The following is an 18,352-nucleotide window of genomic DNA, read 5'->3' on the forward strand; positions in this document are numbered from 1 at the left end:
TTTAAAGAACAGAGCAACCTGACCAGGAAACATGACCTGCGAGAGGAAGAAAAGGACATGTCCATCATGCCTCAACATGAAATTGAGGTTGAAATAAATATTGTCGTTAACAGTGACTGTCAGAAAACTCCAGTTAAACCCTCCAAATGCAAATCCACCACCCCTCGGAGATTGAGGAGGAAACCCCGCCAAAATGTAGCAGCTGAAGATTCTCCATCCCCAGCTGGAGACACTGCCACCAAACCTGTCCCCGGCTCTCCATCCCATGCCTCCTTCATCTCTGACACCGCAGCTGAAGAGCTCTGTGATCTGAGGAACTACTACAGCAAACAGCTTAGGAGGATAAACTACGTTTCACATGAGTACCTGGGGCAAGATTCGGAGCCTGGAGTGCTGGCGTGCATCAGGGAGCCGCTTCGGAGCCTCCGCCTTCCCCGAGGGGGGACCATCGCTCAGACGGCCCGCAGCCTGTGGACACGGGTCAGCGGCAGGAGGAAACTGGTGCACCGATGACATCACAGTTTGAAGTTCAGTCGACTGCACTTAGAGAGAAAGCTTGTATCTGCTGTCACAGTCAAATAAGCCACTATGAATGAGTGTGACTTTAGAGCCACCTGGTGGTAGTATGACAGAACTAACCTGGTAGTATTAGGATGATTACAAATCATCACCTAAAAGTTAGTTTTTTTTCTACAAACAAAACATTTGCTTTAGAAATGTTGAAAGCTGCTGTGATACAACAATAAGTGCCTCTGCCTTTAACTGTCCTTTATAGGTTCAAAGACATTTTCAATATTTCATACCTCAACTGCTCTGTTGCCAATTGATGAATATCTTCTAAATAATCTGATATCTGACTTTTTCAGCTTTATTATAAGAAAATCTACCAATTTAATAATGAATCAAAGTGGGAGATATAAGGGAAATGGAATTATTTGAAGTATATGCAGTTCAGTCAATGGGAAAGTAAATGGTATTTTTTTTTTTGTGCTATGTTTCTGCTACCATACAGATATATGAATTGTGTCGATCGAGGAAAATCGTCACCCTAATGGAAAATAAATATATATATTTTTTCTTTATGGAACCTGGCTGTGCGCCATACAGGTCATGCTGCTGGTTCTCCATAAAACATTTCATTTTAAATGAAGTGACAAAAAGCAGTAACGACACTATTATTGGCTGACAGTGACACTGATACAGTAGGGAAACAAAGTATTTAGTCAGCCACCAATTGTGCAAGTTCTCCCACTTAAAAAGATGAGAGGCCTGTAATTTTCTTCTCTGCATGGAGGAATGGGCCAAAATACCAGCAACAGTGTGTGAAAACCTTGTGAAGACTTACAGAAAACGTTTGACCTCTGTCATTGCCAACAAAAGGGTATATAACAAAGTATCGAGATTATTTTCCACCATAATTTGGATGAAAATGTGATTTTCTGGATTTTTTTTTCTCATTTTGTCTCCCATAGTTGAGGTATACCTAGGATGAAAATTACAGGCCTCTCATCTTTTTAAGTGGGAGAACTTGCACAATTGGTGGCTGACTAAATACTTTTTTGCCCCACTGTATATGCAGGTTTCAGAATACATAATATCATAAAAACCCAACCCAGGAGACATTGGGTCAGTTTGCAAATGACAATGACTATCTCAGCATGACCTGAGCGAAAGACTTGCCTTTCCGATTTGTTTTACTACCACAACTTGTTCCCTGACATTCATGACTTTCACCAGTAGCACAGACAGTTCTACGCTTCACAGTGAACATGGTAAGACATACCAGGACCAAAGCCTGTAGCTGACACATTATGGGTTATCTTGCTTCTTGGACATTTGTTTAGCTGTGGAAACCACGTTCTGCTGGGATTTGCCAGTGTTTGTCCAGATGGCCAATGTTGTAAAAATATGTGTATTGGAATGATAATTAAAGATAAATATGAAAAATGAAAAGAGACTGTGTATGCCTTCTTGTATACTTTACCTTCCACCACTTAAATAACAACTACTTCAGACCGTTTATGAAACAGATTAAATTTACTTTCGATGGTTATGAGAAATAAATAGTTCCAGTAAAAAGGGGTCACACACAAACTGTTCACGGTGGCTCAGTGTTACAGAAGTAGAATTCCATGCATCGAGCACACACACATACGTGCACATTCAAACATGTTCACATAAATTCAGGTCATTCATACATTTGAAAAAAGTTTACAGTTTTACAATGATAAATATTAAGCCATTGTAGAAATCTCCTTTCGTGCACGTCACTGTCGTTCACGTATAAACTGATAATAAAAACACAGTTTGCAGTTAAACATAATTTATCCTGAAGTTTTTCTTAGTTATGGTTGTGTTAGTCATAACTTATCAAGCATGAATAAAGAGTACATACATTTTATGTGAAATGCAATATGAGGGGAAGAAAAGTGACCTATAATTTCTCCATTCATGGGGCAAAGGGTCAATTTAATACATTAATGTCAGACTTTTCCTGTTAACACAATAATTTACAATAGTTATCCAAACCTTAAATGGTGTCTTCTATCTTCAATTGTTCGGTTGTTTTGGGTTTTAATTGATCAAATTAGTAGCTCATAATTTCCGCCTTGAAATGAAGAAAAATAGCATGTTTACAGGATTATTATATTATTAGCTGCAAACTGTGATAACGTCCAACACATTAATGCTCTCAGTTAATAACAAAGTTAAACCAATTGTATTAATACGTCCAGCACTTTTCTAGCATGTTCTACCTAATTAGATCCTTTACTGCTCAACCGACAGTAGGCCTATGCATAATTTTCATGTTGATGTTGAGCCCAAGATACAACAGTTACACAAATCTCACTTAAATCTCCTCTAACTTTCACGTTTTACCTGTGTTGTTCATGCATTCCTGATGTTATTTACTGCAGTGGATTTCATGCCAACCACACATATTCTGAGGAATAGTTTAACATTTTTAGGAATTAGACGAGTTTGCTTTCTTAGCAAAAATGTGATGAAAATATAAAAAACAAAAACACTTTTGTCTGTAGCAACAATAAATATGTAGCCGGGGCGAGCTAAGCTAGGTTAGCTTAGCATAAAAACTTAGAGACGGGGAACGAGCTTACCTTTCTTGAAGTAACACATTCTGACACAACCTCTTAAACTACACTAATACCTTGTTTAATTGGTTTGTTTAAAAAAAATAAAATGGACTAGCCCTGGTTTTATTCTTTGTGCTAAACTAAGCTAACAGGCTAACGTTGCTAGCTTTATATTTGTTGTAGGCTTCCAACTATTTTATCTTCAGACCTTATTCTTAAAAGAAAGCAAATAAGTCTATTACCACAAAATATCAAATAATTTACGTATCAAATAGCTCCTGAAAAACGACTAACTACTATGAAGTGACAATAACTCCATTAGTCCGCAGGAATAAGACATATTCCCTGCAATTAAATAAAAACCAGGAATGCAGAGCAAAACAGACACTTCAGTGAAAAATACAATGAATAGAGAGACTTCTCAACCTGCTTCACTGTCAGCTTTCAACCCAGTTAAATCTAAACATTTCAATTTTAAATATTTTTTTTCTTTAGTATGCTACAAATTCTGGAGAGAGCAATGGTCCGACGTCAAGTGGAAAACAACCATTTAGTTTGCAGACCGAAACCCCAAACCCCCTGCGAAAAAAACATGCCACAACGACTCTGTAGTTTCACAAGAAGAGGTCAAAGTTCACACACACAAAATACAACTTAATACTGTTGGGTAAACTCGGCTGTGTCAAGGCACAAGTCCCTGAAGTAAAAAAAAAAAAACACACTGAAGTCCAAGTTAAACACAAAGAGTTACTGCAGAGAGTTCTACAAATGTACGCCGAGGGACAAAGTGTTGCTTGCATTTTTTTAAAAGCACAGAAGTTGGCAGTTCTGTGAGGGTTTTTCATCTGTGGGACGTCACAGGGCTTCCTTTTCAGTGCCAGTATTCGTCCTCTTGCATCCATCCTTTTGGCTTGTCTTCCCACCTGATACTGACCTCTACTCCTTAGTTTAGCTTCCGTTGCTGAGCCAGAATGGTCAAAAAAAGTTGGTTTCTTGTTCTTCGAGTTTGTCGGTGTGTGTGCTTGTTTAACCCTCAGATTAAAAGTGTTACTGTGATCCGCTCACAGTCTGCTTTTTGACTCAGTGTAAACCCAGGGGGCTGCGGAGCTTTCAAAAGAATAGTCAACTGAAATGTTTTTGAGAAAACGGCAAGAAATAATCCAGAAGATGCATTTTATCCCCCGCCAAGTCTTTTAAACTTTGAAATGTTGTAGATTTCAGTCACGGAAGCTCGAAGAAAAAAAAAACAGTCCAATATATATACATATTTATAAATAAAAATATCTGAAGAGACTGAACAGGAACAACAACTTGGATCACAGCGTCAACGTCAACATCAGTGGGATTTTAACTCAAACGAAGCCGGAGAATATTAGTCAGAAGAGAACAAAAGTAACCTTTCTGACTGCTCAACTGTGCATGGCGTCTCGAGTTTACATCATGTACACACACACATGCACACACACGGTGTGTTAAATACAGACAGTAGTAGTTTAGCAGCAAAAGACTCAACCTCACTCCCTCCTAATAAATAAACACAGTCTCCAAACAGATACAGCCCAGAGTCACTCGCTCTGGGGGTGTGTGTGTGTGTGTGTGTGTGTGTGTGTGTGTGTGTGTGTGTGTGTGCGTGTGTGTGTTTGTGTGTGCAGGTAAGAGGGAGGAGGGGTCACCCGAGGGGAGGTGGGCTCATGCATGAGGTCGTTGGGAAGGGATNGTTCGTGTCCTTCGGTCAGTCTCAGTGTGTGTGTGTGTGTGTGTGTTTCTGTGTGTGTGTGTGTAGGTAAGAGGGAGGAGGGGTCACCCGAGGGGAGGTGGGCTCATGCATGAGGTCGTTGGGAAGGGATCATGAAGTTTGACATCCTCTTCATCTGACATTAGAAGAGCATGCTCTGCCTCCTGTTGATCTTGCTGTTGCCTAAAAGAAAAGGGAAAACTATTAAACTACAATACCCATAATGCCTTAGCTTTACGTTAAATATGCTAAAAGTAGCCAGACATCAGACAGTTTAAAGAGGCACCACAGATGTAACAAGTTCATTATTGCTGTCGGATTATGACAATTAAAACAATGTAAATACAAAATTGGAGCTCAAGAGATAGCAGCAATCAACAGCGCCATCTTGTATCAACCTTTATCAGTCTCATCTTACCAGTATTTTGAGGATTGCCACGTGATCATATTTAGTACAAATGTTTTTTTTCTTTCCTTATGGTTTAACTTTGATAATGTTTTCTCCACCCACCTGACTCTGGGTATGAGGAGCTCCTGTAGCCAGGATCCCTCTGCAGCTCCATTTCTTTTAAAGTGAATATTGATACATCTAAAACAAAGAGGAGAACAGTTAATAGCAGGAAAGGAAAACAATGAAGATAAGTAGCCTCAGACAGGTATTGACTGTTTGCTCACTCTCAGGCAGTGTTTGAATTCTCATCCCGAGCTGCCGGAAGTTGGAATGTTTCATGGCCTCCTCAGCTGAAATCCTCTTCTTAGATTCAAACTGTGGAAACAGAAACCACCCATTTTCATTCAAGCTAATTCTGTGTGTGTAGAAACAATGATTCACTCAGATAAACAAAGAGGAACTAAAACAGTTTAGCAACAGGGACCCACTGTATGTCCACAAAGAATGCACTGATAGTGCTATTTGGAGTATAATGTTAATCAGTTGTACTTTTTAAAAGTATTTGTTTTCTTGTGATTATTTATCCTTTGTCACATTTTTGTATTGCATGACCGAAAGTTCACTTTTAGGTCAAGTCTAAACATAGACTTTATATAAGGATTGGCAATGAAAAATCCCCGAATGTTAAGCAACACATTTCTATTGCCCCCCGGTGGTTGGCTGTAGTATAGTTCATAACTCACGCCCCCCTACACTTTATGTAGAACAGACTGATTGATGGCAATGCTTTTTAATGTTAAGTTTGGTTTCAATTAGTGATTTGATGCTTTATGACAACTTGATTTATTGACAGCAACTAGTGTGGTTTTAGCTCCTGCTTTGGAGTCTTTTACTGTATATGTGATTAGAAAATGAAATGTAAGAACTCACTCTGAGAAATGACAGCAGCAGCTCGATGCCTTCGCTGTCCAGCCTGGAGGAAAGAAAAGGAAGAGCAACAGTTAGCTGTCTGACAGGATGTAGGGGCGAATGGGAGAAAGGGAGAAAGGGAGAGGATGGCCCGACTATGAAATGATGATTTCCTGAGCCCATTAAAAAAACATGTTAATGCAGGTGCATGCCCACACACAGACAGCAGTACCTGGGAGCGTTGTTGATCAGCGGCTGTGGTTTGTATTTGGGGAAGCTGTGGGATTTAAACTCATCGATGGAGGTGATTCCCGGCCAGTTGTCCTCTGTGGGTGTACCTGGAGTCACAGAGGCAGTTTAGTAAACGGGTAATGACATGTGTCTTGAAATTGTTTTTTAGGTTGGTACTGTGATCTTGGCCTGGCAGGAGATGCTTACCGAGTAACCTGAAGATGAGGTGGAGCTCGTCCTCTACTGTGGAGCCGGGGAACAGGGGCCGACCTGCTGCCATCTCATAGAATATACAACCAACACCCCTGCACACACACATACATAATATTATTTTAATGGATGACACATGCTAGAAAGCACGCCCCCCTGACACGTCGGAAAGCAGGGCCAAAGTACCATGAAAGGAAATGATGTAATCTCTTTGACTTCATAGAGGATGTGTGTATTTAGTTTTTTATGCATTAAGACTCATTCAAATTCACTCTTTCCAGTTCCAATCTCTTTCCTAAATGTTTACAGGTATATCATTTAGCTTTACACTTCAAGGGCTACAGCAAATTACTATTATTTGGTTTATTAACACAGTGATCAATGGACATGCCATGCCTTTACTAAGCATTAGTAAGGCTCGTACCACATGTCGATCTGTGTTGAATACTCGGAGGATCCCAGGAGAACATCAGGAGGCCGGTACCAGAGAGTCACCACCTCGTTGGAGTAGGTTTTAGTCGGCACAGACTTGGCCCTCGCCAGACCTGCCATAGACATAAACAGATAGATATTAGGATTATAATCACAAGAGACGAACATTACCTCTGTGAAAAGCCGAGCTGGGAATAATCAAACTGTTGCGCAGGATAAAAATATACTTTTCTGACTGCCCTAAAGCAAATATCAGCCTCGGCTCTGGTTCCTCTTACCGAAATCAGCCAGTTTGAGTTCTCCTTTCTCGTTGATGAGCAGGTTCTGGGGCTTCAGGTCCCTGTGGAGAACTTTCCTCTTGTGACAATAAGAAAGCCCTCGCAAAATCTGGAACAGGAAGATCTGGAAAGACATGTGTCAAACTTGATGTGAATATACTTTCTTATGATAGACTGGATAATTGCAATTTCATTTGAAAAGGGCTGCTCAAAAACTCATTAACTGTAGTGACTTTGTTTTAAATATTACATCTTCTAAAAACACAATGCAGTCCCATCTTAATTAAGATAAGTCCTCACCTTCACATTGTGCATGCTCATTATGTTTCCACAGTCGTCCATGTACTGCTTCAGGTCCTTATCCTACAAGGAGAGATGACACCATGAGACAGGAAGAAGACAAAGTGACAGATAGAGATCTTCTTCTTTCTGAGAATACTTTGCCTTTCTGACTTTTTATTGGCAAGAAAAATCTACAAGAGATTGTACAGTGCAATCAGAGAGATACAGTATGTCCACGTTTTTGAGCAAGTCCACGAATCCAGTCTTTGTCAAGTCTGTCACCACCTTCGCGCAGCTGCTGGTGCCACTTCGTCCGGTCCTCCGCCAGCCTCTCCCAGTTATCCGTCGCAATGTCCAGGGCCTTTATGTCACGTTTTACGACATCCTTGAAGCGCAGCAGTGGTCGTCCTCTGCCTCTGGAACCAGCGCTCAGCTCGCTGTATAAAATGTCCTTTGGCAGGCGGCCATCTGGCATACTGCGAAGGTGACCGAGCCACCGCAGCCTCCTGACCTTCAGTGTTTGGAACATTGACTTGCTGCCCGTACGCGCCAGCACCGCCTCGTTCGTGACCTTGTCCCGCCATGTGATCCCGAGGATGTTGCGCAGGCACCGCATGTGAAAAGTATTTAGCTCTCTTTCGTGCCGCGCGTAAGTTGACCACGCCTCGGAACCATACAGCAGGACGCTGACCATGCAACATTGGTAGATGCGTGTCTTAGTGCGCTCGGGTGAGGTATTTTAGCTAAGTGACAAAGCAGATAAAAGGTGAGCAATAAAAAAGTAGCTAACATTAGTTAAATATAGAAGAAAAACGACACACATTAGGTAATACAACAATAAGAATAAAGACAAATTACTACTCATCCAAGGCTAAAAAATGAGAAGCAGCATTTCAATAATTATGTGAACATATTATGGTTTGAGATCCTATAAAAAAATATGTTTTTGCATAGAATTGCCCAAAATAAATGAATAACTGACTGCATGTTGTACACTAGAGATGAAGGCGACAGGGCCAATTGAAGTGAGGACGCAAATTACAGGTATAGCTATCTAGGTCGAGAGGACTAGCCGGAAATATATCTCTCGTGCTAGTTTGATAATTCTCACTTGATAGCCGCTATTAGCTGACCGCCCGAAGGGGGGGCAACTGTCAAGTGCAGATGGTGACCGACGCATCACGTGACTCAGCTAATCCGATGCAATTGGACATCGCGGGGAGGTGTGAGTGTTGTTGAAGTATGTCCTTATTATTTCGTGGACTAAGCGGTAGTGTCCTTTGTTGTAAATTTGCCAAAACGGACGGCAAAATAACAACATGTGTGTTCGGTAAAGTTACCAAGACCGGTTTCACCGCGACATTGGATTATTATTTTTCCGAAACATAACGGCACGTAAAGACAGCCTTTCCCCGTTACAGACTCTCACCTCCACAGGACTCTAATCGCGGGACGTCCGTCCGGACGGTAACCTGGACAGTCGAGGCCTTCACGTTCACAATGTACTTCGTGATGCAGGTACTTGCGTTCGTAGATGGGAGCACCCCCGCGCGAGTACACTAACCGAATCTTAACTCCTCTGTAGACTACCGATATCTCTTTTTTAATGTTCAATGCTTAGCCGACTGGCAGTCCCCTCAGAGTTTTTTGGGTGTGTGCTTATGTGTCGCTAGGTAGTGTGTCTTTCGCCAAACGACAAACGTCCAAGTCCCCTAAATTTGCCTTTTGTATTATAACACCCTAGTTTTTTGTGTCAAATTGAAAAAAGACACAAACCTAAAATAAATAAAAAAGTGTCACACCTAGGTCTATTATGTTCACACTTAGGAAGACACACGTACACACATAATACTCTCGACAAGACTCGGTATCTAAAGGCAAGGCTATACTTGCATTATAGACTTTACACCCGACCGAAATGTGGTTGCCGTTGAAGTCTTTGGGCGATTAGTTCTTTGTTACTCGTACACAAAACCTTCAGTTATACCGCCACAATGTAATTGTTCGGAGCGATTGTGAGTCTCGATGGACAATGACCTCTCTCTACACGTTTTTCTCTTTATTTTTTTCCTCCCCTTTTTGAGTGGAAAACCATTTGGGCGCTCTCTTTTCCAGTAAACTCGAGAGTATGCAAAGTCTTTTATTACGAAATTCACCAAAACTTGTATAATACGGCAAATTAGTACCGTCTTAAATGCCGACTTTAGACGAGTATCTTAATAGTGTCGTACTCGTCCGTTTTCGAGGGAAATGGAAAAAAAGGGTTAAAAGTAATAAAATAAAAAATTCCAAATCTGCGTGTATTAGTCGTGAAGGGATTGTCCCAAACTTTATCTCCCTATACTCCGTACCCATGATTAACCCACTAGACAACCATAAAACTGGTTTGTGAAGTATCTGTACAAAAAATATATACCTCTGGATATACGGATTTTTATCATCTGGATATCATCGCTCTGGAAATTCCTCCTTCACGTCGTCTTATTCATCCCTTTGGCGTGGCCCCAGATCTGTGACACCACTACGACTTCTAGACTAAATATTTCCTCTACCCTACTTCTCTACGGACTTCTAGACGACGCTAAACAGCTACCAGATACTACTCGAGAGGACCGTGACCTATTACTTTCTGTACTGCAGCGCGACCCTCCCTCCCCAAGCGTCGGTTACTGTGGACTTTTGTGTCGTCCCCCGGCCCCCCCCCCCCCCCCCCCCCCCCCCCCCCCCCCCCCCCCCCCCGCCCCCCCCCTCTTAACGTCCTCTCTCCTTTGATTAAATTTCAAACTACGTCGCCGCTACTAACCTACAAACCTATAACATCCCTTACATTAACCAAAGATTTCTTACTGCGGGTACTACTCGACTAACGTCGACCGCCTCAGAAGCGACAGAAGGACTTTCTTATAATGCGACTCAAAGTAGCTTTATCGTCCCTTCCCTAAAATCTGCTACATCATAAACAACACCAAGACAGTCCGGGAGTGAGTCTTCATGAAAGTAATACAAAAATCAAACACCGACCCCGACAACCGTCTAACGGACCGGAGACTATAAAGACCGAACATTGAATGAGTAGACCTTTTACAGTGTGAGCTGTGACGTCGAAGGACCCCAGGAGTCCTTTGCGGGCTTTTCTAACTCAAGCTAGCCTATTTGCCACCAACTCGTGTGAACTTCATCGTCCATAGGTATGTTTGTCTCTGGGAAAAGGGAAATCAATCTAACACCATTGGGAGACAGTACCTCAACTTTCGTTATACGACTTTTTTACCTCCCTTTCGTTGTTCATTCAAAATAATTAACTGTATACAAATAAAATAAAGGTAATCGGTGGACAAATAACGTACTTTCTACGGTCAACACTTTGGTCCTTCGAGTATCACCTTAACTTGTTTACCTATTTTATCTTAGATTATGGTATATCTTTCACAACATCACATCTAAATTACCGTTTTTTCTTTTTCCTTTTTTGTATAAAAAGTTAGTTGGGTCTCCCTCTTTAAGTTACAATAAGAAGTGAGGACGTTATATGAATGTATGTGTATCCAGTTTTATGTGTGAAGTTGTTTAATTGTCCGCTCTCTTCCACAGTCTACGAAGGTTTTATCAAGAAAACTTTTGGTCAACTCGTTTACAACTTTTCATATAGTTAGTAGTGTTTAGTCGGAAAGTTTAGGACTGTTGGTCGGATAACAGTTTTACATGTATGTATGAATTCAACTTCGGAATATAACGAGGTTGATTGTATATGTCAATACACTCTAACAACTGGTATTATATAAATTAGACTTAGTTGCACATCGATCTTGAAAGGTGGAGACCAAACTCTATACCTGAAATCGAACCCACGATTGACAATTCAGTCTTCACCACAAGTGTAGACGAAGTCGTCCAACCCACATGACATTTCTGTGGTCCGTCAGAGAAATTGTGAAGAGAAAGTAGAAAGGAGACTGTAAATCTGTGTTTACGGTCTTATAATGTTAATGTTCCGTAGTGAAACATGTCATATACACTGTACGTAGGACTCCTCATGAACAGAACGTTCGATAAATTGTGCCTGTCACTATACCGACTGTCGACGATGTAAATATACTACCGGGTTGCGGACATTGGTCTTGTTCTCACACCTGGTGGACCACAGCTCTGACTCACACCTATCTCGACTGTCCTCTACACACTACACGAGACAGGAAATGAAACTGAAAGTCTGTCTTCTTTCTTCCCCGGGTCCGGTCACCACCTTCCATTATTTCCTTGTAAGTGTAGTTCATGGTCACGAACTATAATGAACATGAGTCAACTCATAAATATAACATTGAGTGTTGATTAATACCTTCGGGTCACAGACATGAAAAAATGAGGTTGATAGACTCTCAAATTCATGAAAATCGTTCATAAGACTAATATTCGATTATCGTTTATTATCAAGTTTTTAAGAATTTTTTTTATTTTGATACTATATGATCCAATCTGTATAGGTCTGTCGTCACTTATGGAAATATTATTAATGGTTAAGGTAATAATTTATTTATACTAAGACTATTCCCGAATACTTTACTTTATATATTTAGTTTCACTCATCAGCACTAGTAAAAAAGTATTCTGAAGATATATTTAGCCCGGGGGAAAAATTCCACTGTACACCTTAGCGGGGACGACCTATAATACGTCTTACCGTCCAACCTCCGTGAAGAAGTGACCGGATGAAAAGTTTTAGTCGACATTAACGGTTGTATTCCTATTTGTGGATAATATATTAAAAATATACTTCCTATACAAAACAAACAAAAACATCCGGAAATTAAATTTGGTCTCACTTTTCGGGGAACTCTAGTTTTCTAGAGAAAAAGTTCCCACTGCGTCTCGTTGAGTACTCACACAGAAATTTAGGACAATTCCGTACTAAAACTTTTTTACCGGACGTTCCAGTACTTCAGGGGTTGTGTGAATAGAATTGTTCTTTCTCTGTGTCAATTGTCTTGGTACTTAGCATCTATGTGAAAAGGACAGAGTAGAGCGGACCATCCTGACCAGTCCCGATTAAGGATTTGTTATATTTACGCCAATTTTTACTCGTAATCACAAGGTAAGTAACAAGTATTAACTCATTATTTGACCCCTGGTTCTATAGACTCTGATATTCCTAGACCCCCTATTGACTCTATCTCTTCACCCTCTTTCTGTCCTCCTTGTTCCTCAATCTCGCCGGCAGCGAAAAGTTCCTCATGCAGTTCGGGAGGACACTATAATTACTTTATTTTTCGTCCGCGACAGACTATTATCTCCGTCGTTTAGAATACTCAGACCCCCTTTTGAGACTCATTCCATGTGTGTCTGTTGATACTTTCATGCCAGACTCCGTGACCATTGTTGTCAGGTAATTCGTACTTGTAGAGTTTGTACATAGGAGTCATTATTCTTTCCGTCGTCCTCTACCCTTTACTCCTGACGTTGAGATATCTAACTAACATTAGAAGTTTTTTTTTCCGAGGAAAAACTGTACAATTCTCTTTCTCTTTTTTGAAGTACATCAATTGTCTGTCTAGTCGGACGTACAAACATGTTAAAACTCACATTTGTCAAACATTTTCATTTTTTGTGTTCATGATCAAGTAATTTCATGTTATCCACCGACATGATTAGGCGGTGTTGATGACATGATAAGAAGATAGGGGTGGATTGTTATAGTCTTCCCATTTTCCACTATGAAAAGAGGTGATGTACATTTCTATTTCCCTCCTTTTTGACTACCGAGTCCGGAGCGTTATCTAGCCATACACAGTGACCCCGTTCTGGTGAAGGGGAACGAATGGATCAATCCCTAACATGAATTTCTCTCTTGCTCCTCATACCTTTTCAGCGACTTTCACAAACTTGTTAATTTGTTTACTTTGATTACATTATGTATATTTGAAGTGTCTAAACCTACTTGTTTATTTGTATAGCTAGTATCTGTTGCAAGGGTGGACTCATTAGTTTCTGGGTTGACGGTCATATGGTAGTTTCGACGTAGGAAATGGTTCGAAACTTTGTGAAAGGTACTTAGTTATAATTTTGTATAGTATATGACATTATAAGCCTTTACCTGGGTATGTCGTGTTCTGACTGAAAATAAAAGACCATGAGTAATTGATATACACTATGATTATGAAAATATTGCAAATGATACCATTTGTATATATTCTAAGTCCTTAAAAATGACTTTATCTCTAGGATGTGAGACCATTTTGTTTTTTTGTTTGTAAATTGACTTCTTGTTCTAAGCTCATGGTAGAAGTTTGGAGATCAATTTTCATAATGTCCCTGTGTCATTGAAGATTTTGCGTAGTACCAGCTCATGGTTCTTTTACCTCTTAAGGTCTTTTTCCAGGTGACTCTGCCTTCGAAGAAACATTTTAGACTTTTTCGAGATTAAACCGTTAGTAAAACAAAGTGGAAGGGAAGTCCGGTTAGTACTAAGTCAGGCAGCCCAACCACCAGTCACTAGTGACATCAAAGTGGATTGTCCCAAAACACCCATTAACTTCCGGTCCTCATCAGGACGCCACTCTTCTGTTATATATTCCCACACTTCCGAATTAAGGAGAATTAGTCCCCGGTCGTCTACACCACTCGACGAAAATTCCGGGCAGACTAAGGTCCTGAGTCTCTGGCTTCACCATGCGGTTTCCAAGTTTGAGGGAGGCGACTATAGAAGAGGTGACTTCTAATGTAGAGTGAGAGACTTGGAGATGCCGGTGAGGTTAACGGGATGTTGGGTTTAGCAGAGACGTCGATCAGGACTCTCTGTCTCGGCCCTTACCGTTTAACAAACGATAGACCGGGTTTGTTATTGACCTTCCCAAAAAGAGGTATCCAGTCCCCACACGAAGTTACCTTTCCAACTGGCGCACTAAACTTGAGACGTGTAAGACAACTTAAAGTTCACAAGGACCGGTCTGTCACAACACCGAGTACGTCTCACGAAGTAAAGGAAGTGCGTACTTCCGCCCATCCTAACCTCTTCTAAGGTTCACACTGGGGCACAATAATACATGGTCACTCCGGTCGTGGTGACNAAGGTGACCAAGCCACCGCAGCCTCCTGACCTTCAGTGTTTGGAACATTGACTTGCTGCCCGTACGCGCCAGCACCGCCTCGTTCGTGACCTTGTCCCGCCATGTGATCCCGAGGATGTTGCGCAGGCACCGCATGTGAAAAGCATTTAGCTCTCTTTCGTGCCGCGCGTAAGTTGACCACGCCTCGGAACCATACAGCAGGACGCTGACCACGCAACATTGGTAGATGCGTGTCTTAGTGCGCTCGGTGAGGTATTTGTTGCTCCAGGCTCTTGAGCGCAAACGACTGAAAGACGTTGCGGCTTTGCCGATACGAGTCTGGATCTCCTTAACTAATGACAGGTCACTGCTGATTGTTGAGCCAAGATACGTGAACTGGTCAGCAGTCTCCAGCACATGCTCGTTCACCATTACCGGTGACGCTGCGCTTCCTGCTTGGTGCATAACAACTGTCTTTTTGATGTTGATGATCAGTGCAAATTCAGAGCATGCTGCACTGAATCTGTCCATCAGGCGATGTAGACCAGCTGCACTGTGAGACACCAGAGCTGCGTCATCCGCGAATAAGAGCTCACGAACTAGCACCTTCCGTACCTTTCTTTTCGCGCGCAGTCGGGCAAGATTAAACAGCTTCCCATCTGACCGCGTGTGCAGGAAAACGCCGTCTTCGTCCACGTGATCGCTGAATGCATGATGCAGCACAACAGAGAGGAAGATGCCGAAGAGCATGGGCGCTAACACGCAGCCTTGTTTGACTCCACTGCGAACGAAGAAGCTGTCTGAAGTAGATCCTTCAAAGAAAACGTGCTGACATGTCCTCGCAAATTCCAATGCTAATGCAGCACATTTCTCTTGTTTCTGCTCATTTGAACATTCTCTTTCTGTTTCACTTCAGATCATTTCCTAATACTTATATATATCCTATATGTAGACTTTTTTTCAACCCCTGTAAAGTACATCAATGAAAGACCTTAACATTTGTAATGATGTTTGGTACTCAATAGGAATATGTGAGGTTGGGCAAAAGTGAAAACAAATCACACTGTTAGTGTTACCAGATATTCGAAGACGAGAGTGAGGCTCTTCTCAGTGTGGATGATGTCATGAAGTGTCACGATGTTGGCGTGTTTGAGGTCCTTCAGTAACGACACTACAGAGAAAACAAATAGAACATTGTTATTGATTGCTTTTTCTGGCTTTAAATTGATTGCGTGGGATGAATTGAATGTCCACTTCCAGTCTGTGATCATTATAAGGACAAACATATCATACATTTAGTTGGTAAAAGCTGTACATTTGGACAGTTGTTGCTCACCTTCTCTGATGGCGGTGCATGGCGCTCCCTCCTCGTGCTCCAGCCGGATCTCCTTCAGCGCCACCAGGTTGTCCGTCAGCTTACTGCGTCCTTTAAATACCGTCGCGTATGTTCCCTGAATGCAACACATATTTCTCAATCATCCCTGAATCATTGATCATTGTGGGCTGCGAAACATATTTTGTTATTTCAAAGCATCAGATGGGATTTAAAGAATTCCTCACCTCTCCCAGTTTGTCCAGCTTTATGTACGTTTCCAACTTGCCGAAACCAATCTCTGACTGAGGAAAAGACACAAGACAGAGATTAGGTTAAAAGTCCCATTCTGGGTTCTGTGGGCCTCAATCTGAGCCTATTCTATAGTGGATTGTAAGCCTCCATGTTGCTGACAGTGTGCAACATGACTGCCTGATCACACCACAGCTGAGTGTGTTAAACTACTTTGATGGGCCAAAGACAAGAGGTCAGCACTTGTGACTTGAGATTCATCCATCACACACAACTTGTTGCCATGGTGACCTGTACACGGGGAGAGATTCACACACACACTGACCAGCGAGGCTCTGCGGGAGCGTCGACTGAGCGGCTGGTCGAAGGGCGGGCTGCTGAGCTGCATCTTCTCCAGATAGCCGTCGGGGATTCGGATGTCAGCCGGCAGTGACAGTCGCTTGTTGAGGTCCTACAAGCAAACGCACATACATTTGTTTTTTTAAAGAGTTACAACTAGCTTCTTTTTTTTTTTAACATGTTTGTAGTGATGATGACTATGAACAGTTGATATCTGCATGTGACTGCAGAATCTGACGGCAGCAGGACAAAAGGAATAGGAAGTGGTCTGGTTTCCATTTGTAGGCTCTTTAGTTTGTAGTCCGACAGTGGCTAAGTCAGTAGGGGCTTGGACTGTGAGCCATAGGGCCGCCGGTTTAAGTCCCCGAACAGACCTAAATATGGAGTGTGGACTGCTACTTGGAGAGGTCCCAGTTCACCTCCATTAAAGAGGGGTTTTCATCCCTCCAATTATATTCTATTCTATAAGGAGTAAAGAGCTGCAGCTCGTGTACTAACCAGAGTTAGGATAAGGGACCACATTACTCCTGTTCTGGCTGCCTTACACTGGCTCCCTATAGAACACAGGATAGAATTTAAAATTCTTCTTCTCGCCTACAAAGCCCTTAATGGGCAGGCGCCATCTTACCTTAAAGAACTCATTATACCCTACTGTCCTACTAGGGGATTGCGTTCCAAGAATGCAGGGTTGTTGGTTGTTCCTAGAGTCTCTAAAAGTACAATGGGAGCCAGAACCTTTTCTTATCAAGCTCCACTTTTGTGGAATCAGCTTCCAGTTTGTTTTCGGGTAGCAGACACCCTATCCGTTTTTAAGAGTGCGCTTAAGACCTTCCTTTTTGATAAAGCTTATACTTAGGGCTGATTAGATTCAGCCCCTAGTTTTGCTGATATAGGCTTAGTTTGTCGGGGGACATCTTACTTCTTCCTTCTCTCTGTCTATACCTGTGTACTCTCATGTTCCGATTAACCCAGCTTCCCCAAATTTCTTTCTTTTTGGTGTCTATATACGCCGGGATCCGGAGTCATGGCACGTCTGCCGTCCTGGGAGAGGGATCCCTCCTCTGTTGCTCTCCCTGAGGTTTGTCCCATTTTTCCCTTTAAACTGTGGGTTTTCTCTGGAAGTTTTTCCTTGTACGATGTGAGGGTCTAAGGACAGAGGGTGTCGTATTGTCATACTGATATTCTGTACAAACTGTGGAGTCCACTGAGACAAATGTAACATTTGTGATATGGGTCTATATAAATAATAAACATTGATTGATTGATTTGACATGGGCTGTCCAAGGTTTTGGACTGCCTCTAAAAAGGAAAGCCCTAATGCTAAAACATCTGTTTCAGACCAAATGATGATATATGTAAAGCAATAGTATTTTTATTTACTGCGAGCATTTTCTTGTGCATTTTTGTTATTAGATTTTGCATGGAGCCTGTTATATTTTAGTTTTTGCAAATGCCAATATTTTACTTTGCAGCATGGTTTTTCTTTTGATGCTTCATATTGTATGGTTGCTATTTTTTTAGAGGAGGCACTGGGTATTTTTACTATGCAACTATAATAGCTGTTGTGCATATGGGAATACAATCTTTGAAATTGCAATTTTTTTACAAACCTGTCTTATTAAAGAGCAAGCAGGTACAGGATTATGTGCATGCATATATGTCATTTGCCCAGTTAGAATTACAATACTTGCTATTCTATTGCGTCCTATCCCTGTTACGTGCTCCCTTTTTTCTGTTCTTTCTGTTGTTCTCTCTGCTGCGCAGGTACACCTGGGTCTGCCCCTGGCTCCGCCTCCCCCAGTGTCTAATTACATTCAGCTGGACTTAAAAAGGAGAAGCTGGAGGA

General features: G+C 41.7%; 1 protein-coding gene across 1 annotated transcript in view; it reads right to left on the reverse strand.

The window, feature by feature from the left end:
* Positions 1–4,842: 4,842 nt before the first annotated feature.
* The window catches only part of cdk17 (cyclin dependent kinase 17), a 33,057-nt gene continuing 19,547 nt past the window's right edge, over positions 4,843–18,352 (reverse strand). The window contains 13 exon segments of the mRNA XM_010789307.1: positions 4,843–5,013; positions 5,342–5,419; positions 5,506–5,596; positions 6,152–6,194; positions 6,363–6,468; positions 6,569–6,666; positions 6,996–7,116; positions 7,282–7,405; positions 7,582–7,644; positions 15,680–15,774; positions 15,940–16,054; positions 16,164–16,220; positions 16,493–16,618. Of these exon segments, the coding sequence (XP_010787609.1) occupies positions 4,973–5,013; positions 5,342–5,419; positions 5,506–5,596; positions 6,152–6,194; positions 6,363–6,468; positions 6,569–6,666; positions 6,996–7,116; positions 7,282–7,405; positions 7,582–7,644; positions 15,680–15,774; positions 15,940–16,054; positions 16,164–16,220; positions 16,493–16,618 (1,158 nt within the window). The 3' untranslated portion in view covers positions 4,843–4,972.

This window comes from Notothenia coriiceps, unplaced genomic scaffold (assembly GCF_000735185.1).
Source record: "Notothenia coriiceps isolate Sejong01 unplaced genomic scaffold, NC01 NC01_scaffold00032781, whole genome shotgun sequence".
Lineage (NCBI taxonomy): Eukaryota > Metazoa > Chordata > Actinopteri > Perciformes > Nototheniidae > Notothenia > Notothenia coriiceps.